Genomic DNA, 7641 nt, shown 5'->3' on the forward strand with positions numbered 1-7641 from the left:
GGTCTTGTCTTGGTCTCGGGTTGGGTGGTCTTGAACAGAACACTGGATCCAACTGACTGATGAATTAGCGCAGATTTTTCTGCAGATGGGAACCAGGAGGAAGGTTCAGACCCCAGCGAGTGAAGTGATGCTAATTTAAGTGAAGTCGCTTAATTTCATTTATTAAAAGTTATTGGGGTGGTAAAAGAAAAATGTAGATACATTTATCTGCTTAATTTGTGATGGGATCTGGATTCACGGTGAATATTAACTAAATAGCCGATGTTAATATGATTGTAATATGACGGATAAAAATAGTACATGACCGATTTTTTTTATGTTGTTGGTCAAGATGACGGATAACAAAAAAGTCTGCGACCTCTGATCAGAGCAGCCACAACTTAATCACATACATTTTACTATTTAAAACACCTTTGTTTGTAAATTAGTTCTACACAGAACTGCTCAGGTAGCAGACTGAGTTTCTACTGCTTCAAATTATGTAAGAAAAAACAACCAAAAACATATCCCCTTAAGTACCTTTTACTAATTATTAATCAGTTAATCAAAAAAGAAGTTAACAGATCAGCTGTTCACTGTGCTGTTAAGTCAGTCAGAAAGGGCTCAGCCTTTCACATGTTTAAAATATTTTTTCTGCAGATACATCCAGTTCTAGCATACACTAACATAATGTTATGTTGTTGCGTTTTACGCAATGAAATGTTTTATTTTCTTATTTAAAAAGGGAATTGAATTACTCACTTGCATCATTTAATATATTTCTAAATGTATAAAAAAGCTGAAGTGGTTAAAATCTGTAGAATGTGGAGAATCAATCGTCAGAATAATTGATTAAACACTAGAACAATCGATTAGCAATGGTGAGTTGCTTCCCTGGTGGCGGTTAGCCGTCCGTCCTCTCACCAGTTGCTCTCTTCTCTTTGCAGCTTCAGCAGCAGTGTTGCTGGCCAGAGTCTGTAAAAATCCCTTTTGGGGCTGAGAGGAAGTGATGCGTTAACAGACCCCGGCCTCGGCCTGAAGGCAGCTCCTCTCCTGCTGCCATGCTGCTGACCTCTGACCCTGTGACCAGAGGACCCTCCACTCTGTTCCGTCAGAACCAGCTCCAGTGCCTTGTGACAGGACGTGTCTGTAGCCCCTCCCCCACCTGTTTCTCCTCTTTTTTTCTTCCTCAGCCCTCCAAGTCGAAGCTAACCTGCTAAGCTGTGCTGGCTGGATGCAACATCAGGCGGTGAGTCTGACCCAACGCAGCTCTGCGGGATCCGAGCCGAGGTCAGAGCCCAGCTGTTCTTCCAGCCATTTAAACTTTAAACCTTGCACTCTTTTCGCAAGGCGAGCTGCGGGGTTTATTAACGTGGCTGCTGAGTGATGGAAGGGTCCCAAGGCTCAGGAAGGGCACCAAGCCCCACCCTTCTTATAGATGTAGACTGTGGTGTGTATGTGAAGTGTGTGGGAGGAGGACGATGTGCTGCGATCTGCTGCTGGAAGCGCTGGTTCTGTTCCTGAGCACAGAGAGACGACTTCAGGAACATCTCTGTCTCGTCTTCATGTTGGAGCAGGTTTTCCTGCAAATTATCAGCGTGTTTGCTCTTCCTTTCACTGTGTTACTGTTTAATTGTGTGTGACGATGGTTTAAAGGTCATGTATAAACTTTATTTTAGGGTCTTTCTAAAAGCAGGGCTTCAGTTCACATGTTTCCTGACATAAATAGTGAATGGATATTGTGAGCCGAACCGTCCTCTGATGGCTCAGCGTCTGTCAGGATGGGATTGTCAAAAGGAGACGAGGAAACGGGCTGATTGCAGTGCCCCAGATGGCCATCTGCCTGAGATTAAAGAATAGATTTGTCTCTGAAAAGTAATTTAGAAGACGACTGTAATCCAGGTCTGATGCCAGCTGGGCGAGTAAAGCGACGTCATTTACTGGGATAAGTAGAGTGGTGCTGTAGAGCAACGAGCCCTCTGCTCTTTCCCGCAGATTGTTGGATATTTTTATCCTCCTGAATCCAAAATAACCCGGTCCGGTTCAAGGCGAGAGTAAAGTCCTCCTCCTTCAACCTCCACATTTTCTCATGTTTCAACCAAAAACATCACAGAGTTTTATTTGGACTTTATTTGACAGATGGAGACTAAGAGCAGCATGAAGGAAAATCATTCATGGTTTAAAAGTGTTTAAAAGAGGAAAAATCTGAAAAGTTTGGTGTGCAGTTGTATGTCAGGATAAAGTGGGTAGACCACTTTATCCTGACACCCCTAAATAAAATCCAGTTTCTCTCAGAAGTTGGGTCCAGTCAACGTCTGCTGGCGATGGCTGCATCATTTCTCTCTTTGTTGCTCATTTGCATAAGCAAACATTGAACATTATAACATTTTCAGCTTCAGCTGGTTTAGCTCATCCGTTTCAAATCTTCAAGTAAATAAATTTCACACATTAACGACTTTCACAGACAAATGAGGTTTCATGAAAATGTAACTTAGAGTTCCCGGATGAACCTTTAGGTCTGAGAAAAAGATGAGCTTTCATTAAAAAAAATCAGTGGATCATTACAAAATGTAACAAAGTTGTCAAAGTTTTTCAGTTTTAGTGATAACATACAGGTGTTTTGTCCAAAGCGTTAGTTTTTGGGTTTGATGGCGCCTTTAGAGGCCTGGTGATTGTTGCCGTCACCCAGTAGCTTCAGTGGAGCAACTTTTTAAAATTTCTCTAAATGTCTTTAGGTTTGATTTTGCAACTCTGCTCACTAGTTTCATGTTGTTGTGTTTTTATTATTATTTGAAATGAACAAAACCAGAATGCTTGACTTCTGAAACTGGCTCAACCTGTGACTTTCAATTGAAAAATGTATCAAATTATTTATGTTCACTGATGACTACTGCAGGCCAGACATTTCAGAATCATATTTGTGTAAAGAAACATTAAAAGAAATGTCCTTAAAGTTTGAAGGAGTATGAATTATTTGTTAGTTGTAAAGTGTTGGGATGCACCCGACTGCCCCAGGCCTCTTAGTGCCCCTCTCCCAGTTGCCCCAACTCAACACAAACAGCTCAGGGTTTGATCCCAGGGATTAAATCCTTCATGTTAGGATCGTCATGAAAATATCCAACGTTTGGAAAAGTTTTCACCCTTCTGACCTCAGATCCAAGGAGTTTAATACAAACTGAACTTCTGTCCAGCTGATTGGCTCAAACACACAGACGTGTCAGAGCGTGATTCATGGTGGAAATAATAATACTTTCAGCACTGCACTGAAATGATTATAATGTAGAAAAGTTTGAATGTAACTCCAGCAGTCATTTTGTTTCCCTCGTCTTAAAGGTCAAAGGTTTTTCATGTTGTAACTACTGAAATATTGTTCAATAAATGATTTGTGGTTAATAGCTCTGGTTCAGTGATTGAAAGCTGCCTCTGCTCTGCACTGCCTGTTTCAAATGCTGCACTGCTCCATGTTCATTATAATGTCAACATCAAGACGTTTCAATGTGTTTCTCTTCCTGTGCAACCAGGAGAGGGAATCTGTTTCCTGTTTTGTTTGCTGTGAGAACCTTTGCTCTGTTTCTCTGCGTTGGTGTGAGCTCACATCGTGTCTGATTTGGTGAAACTTTAGTACTTGAAAGTGTGAACTGTTTTTTCTCAGGCTGTGTGGAAGTCCATCAGACATGTTTTTGTTTGTGCACTATGCTGTTCACATGTTTTCCTTCAGACTTGTTTTCTTTGATTCATCCTTGGATTTCTGTGTCGTATGGAAGTTTTATTTTTCTCACCATGTTTTGATGAGTGAATCCAGTCAGAATCAGTGGAGGACTGCAGTCGTGACGCTGAGTTTTACTTCAGCTGGTCCTCTGACATTTTACTTGAACTTGATGTGATTTTTGTTGGATTCCCTGACGTTGTCCTCCATGTTTCCTGTTCATCTTGCACTGGCTGCGCCCACACACCTTTTTGGGAGTTTTGACTTCAACTGCTGATGTGAGGAGCTGCCAGAAACTGCCTCTTTATGGTTTAATATCATATACAATAAAACACTTTATAAGCCAAATCATGTGCGTTTCTTTCTTGTGTTTGCTGTAAATGTCTGCTATTTTATTAATATGGTTTAAATATTCCACAAATTCAAAGTGTCCATGTGGGTTAGAAATGTGACACTAAAACAAGTACAGAAAAAGGAATCTTCAGGAGAATCTTCTGAAGATTTGAGGAGAAAAAGAGTAAGCATATTCATCTGTAATATGAACTTGCTGTTTCAAAGTGTTGCCACGTTTGCATTTATCTAGGTTTAATGTTTAACTGTTTCCCAGCAGTCCAAATGGGTCTTTAAGGAAGTTCTGCATTTCTAAATAAAACCTCTGAGTCTTATCGACTATATTTAATATCTGTGCAAACTGGAAAATCCCAGAGTTCAGGTTTTCCTCCTCTAGCTTCCTGGCAAAGATTTACTCTGAGGTCAAAGGTTGATGGAAGAGGAAGTCTGATCATTTTTTCATGGTTATAAAGTCAGGTGATTTATTTACTTTTTTATTTATTTATTTATTTATTTTACAAAATGTCACTTTAAACATATTTTTTTCCATTTTGAAACAGTGGACACAGACGAGCTTAATACTTCACTTTTAATTGTAGTTTTGTAAACAAAGATGTATCAAAAGTCACAATCAGTCACATTATACACATTTGTCATTGGCACATGTGGATCCCATCCAACAAAGTTCACATTTCCACACCAGCTCAGTAAATGTGCTGAGCTGTTTGGCCTGGACTTCAGGATTCTATGTCAGTCGGTACCAAACGTTCTGCTCCAAACAGAACCGGTCAGATGTTCTTATCTCAGAATACAAGCTCGGGTCAAAGTGCAAATGTGTCAAAGTTTTTTCTACTCCTTGCAGAACTGCGTACATGACTTCTGCTTGTGGGGAAGTAGCCATTTTAAAACAGAAACGTTGACAGAAATGGAGCTGTAAAGTCTGAATGAATCAGTGAAAAGCCCTTCATTCATCACTGCAGGGTAACCAGGTCTGGTCCCAGCTACAGCATCAGAGGCAGCAGACACGTTGCTAGCCAATCACACAAATTACCAAGAATGCAACTCTTCAAATGAAAGTGTCGTGGTGAAGTCCTGTAAGTTGAGCTGCTCATCCTTTCAAGCCAGACCTGCTGATCAACTGGTCAATGGTGGTGGTGGTTGCCGTGGTGCTGATGTGGGGTCCGTTTCTCATGCAGCGCATGTTTCCGGTGGTGAACACACACTGCAGAGGCCACAGCACCACTATGACCAGCAGCACCATGAGCACCACAAACAGCACCATCCTCTTCCATTCTGCCAGTCGGCCTATCAGACCCGAGCTCCGGCGCCTGGTCTGGACCGGAGCATCCACTGACTTACTGGCCCCGATGTCAATGCAGATGCAGAAGGCCGTGGGGCTGCCAGGTGCTCCAGAGAGGGCGTCCTGTCTGGAGGTCTTGTAGCACAGCTTCTCCCCCTCCAGCCACACGGGCTCCTCCTGCTGCTGGTGGCTGGGCAGTTTGCAGAGGACCTCCCGGCTGGTTGCCAGGGCGGGGGGCCCATCCTCTGGCAGCATAGTGGGATGGCGGCAGAAGGGGCAAGAGAGGCGTGTGCTGCCAGCACCCTCGTCTTGATCGGTCAGGGAGATGGCCATGAGGCGAGACAGGCACTCCAGGCAAAAGGTGTGGGTGCACTCCAGCAGCTTGGGTGTTTTGAAGACGTTGTCGTAGCTGTTGTAGCAGATGGAGCACTCCGGCTGGCTGGCCACCGATATCTTCTTCTGAAGCTCATCTGGAACTTCCTGTCCAGGAATCTGCATGTGCCAGATCTGTGGAGTGTTTTCTCCCATCTTACAAGATGTCAGGATTCCTCTCTGTCAAAGTCTCCTCTTTGACACTTTGGTCTTTATTGCTCTGTGAATTCTGAGTTATCTACAAAGAATGAATAAAGGGGAGAGATTTGTTATAATGTAAAATCAGTTTTTCATCCAACTCTTACAATAATCCTAACAAGTCAACCAAAGCAGATTTTATGCAAGCTACAGCTGTTTGAACCGTGAGCTATTTTTACCTTCCTTCGCACACAGATACTATGAAGTTGATTGGATTTTGCTCTGCAAGGTCAGCAATTCAGTCAGGATGAGGCGAATCAGATCAAACATGATGAATAATGTCAATTTACTCAGTCATCAGGCAAAAACAAACAGTAAAAACAGCAAATAGGAGAACATGTCAGTCAACATTTGCTATGTGGGCATCTGCTCAGGTACAGCATAGGCTTTAACTAGGACACAGCGTCCCTCATGGAAGAGTTTCAGTCATGAAAACATTTTAACCTGGAATAGAAAAGGTAAAAAAGACATTTGATTCAACCTTAAATCAAAGAACTTATAAATATGTTGTGTGACTAAACTTCTTTCAGAGCTAACTGTTGTGTAGATGGTAAAATGTTAAACTGTCTAAACAGGAAGTGAGGGAGGGAAGAATTAAAGAGTGGATAAAAAGAGCTGAGTGTCATCGGCACAACAGTGCAGTGAATGTTTAATTTACGGAAGATATTGGCAAGGGGGAGAATAGATGATGAAAAGGTCCAAAGGAACTGTTCTAGGTCCAAGGTTTAGTTTAGTTTAGTTTAGTTTAGTTTAGTTTAGTTTAGTTTAGTTTAGTTTAGTTTGGATCCATGTTTAGCTGCATTAATGCTGCTGCTGTTTAGTGATCCATATTACATCAATGCATCAATAAAACACTTTTTAGAAATGAAATAAAAAATAAAAACACATGGAAGTCAACTTGGCAGCATACATGTAATTTCAGGTTAAACACATAATTAACTGGTGTAATTATTAGTCAACAACCTGGACTTACATTGTTTACAATTTACTAAAATATTGTTTTAAAATTATTACTGTCCTTTGGCATTATACTACAGAACAACAGTTCTTTTCTGTAAAATGAATCTCTTTTTAATAGCATGCCTAGTAAAATAAGTTTTATTTTGACTAAATATATTTTGAAATTAAATAAAAAAATATACTATGTTCTAATATAAACATCTATGATTTTTATACAATATTTCTGAAAAACACAAGTGGTGAGTAATTTAATCTATATTTGACATAAAGTCATTCTAACATGCATTTTTCTGACACTTCTAGAGCAGTGAAGTAGAATCTGATCTTTTCTGTTTTGGATAATTTGAAGACTATTAATATTCTGTAAATCCACTAAACCAGACCATGAGACAGAATTAAGGCTTGGGTTATGATTCTTATAGCATCTGAAGTACTTCATCTGACAATTACTAACCCTCTACCCGTCAATGATGCTGCAGCATCTGTGAATAATGTGTTTTCCCTATAAAAAGTAATGGTGGCAGATTGACTGGCTGCAGTTTGACAGAGGCACCAGCAGAAGGCGCTGGTTACACCGTCATACACAGGTCATGAACCTTTTCATGCTACATCCACAAACTTTCACGTATTTTATTAAGATTTTACATTTTAGATCAACAGAAAATTGGTCTAAAATATAGACACATCATTATGAAGTGGAAGTAAAATGATATACTGCATTCAAGATTAACAAAACGGGTGTGGACTCTTTCCGGAAAGCCTCATCAAGTATTCAGACTTCTGCACCTTCTTTGTG

General features: G+C 40.7%; 2 protein-coding genes across 3 annotated transcripts in view; one reads left to right on the forward strand and one right to left on the reverse strand.

The window, feature by feature from the left end:
• Window positions 1-4033, forward strand: part of ptpn11b (protein tyrosine phosphatase non-receptor type 11b) — a 76697-nt gene extending 72664 nt beyond the window's left edge. Inside the window, exon 16 of the mRNA XM_007574446.2 lies at window positions 927-4033. The gene's annotated coding sequence lies outside the window, so the exon portion shown is untranslated. The remainder of the gene's footprint in view (window positions 1-926) is intronic.
• Window positions 4034-4585: 552 nt separating this feature from the next.
• Window positions 4586-7641, reverse strand: part of rnf223 (ring finger protein 223) — an 8139-nt gene continuing 5083 nt past the window's right edge. For both annotated transcript variants that reach the window (XM_007574447.2, XM_016661997.1), the window contains one exon: window positions 4586-5925. In XM_007574447.2, the coding sequence (XP_007574509.1) occupies window positions 5124-5843 (720 nt within the window). In that variant the 5' untranslated portion in view covers window positions 5844-5925 and the 3' untranslated portion in view covers window positions 4586-5123. The remainder of the gene's footprint in view (window positions 5926-7641) is intronic.

This window comes from Poecilia formosa, unplaced genomic scaffold, assembly GCF_000485575.1.
Source record: "Poecilia formosa unplaced genomic scaffold, Poecilia_formosa-5.1.2 Scaffold352, whole genome shotgun sequence".
Taxonomy (NCBI): Eukaryota; Metazoa; Chordata; class Actinopteri; order Cyprinodontiformes; family Poeciliidae; genus Poecilia; species Poecilia formosa.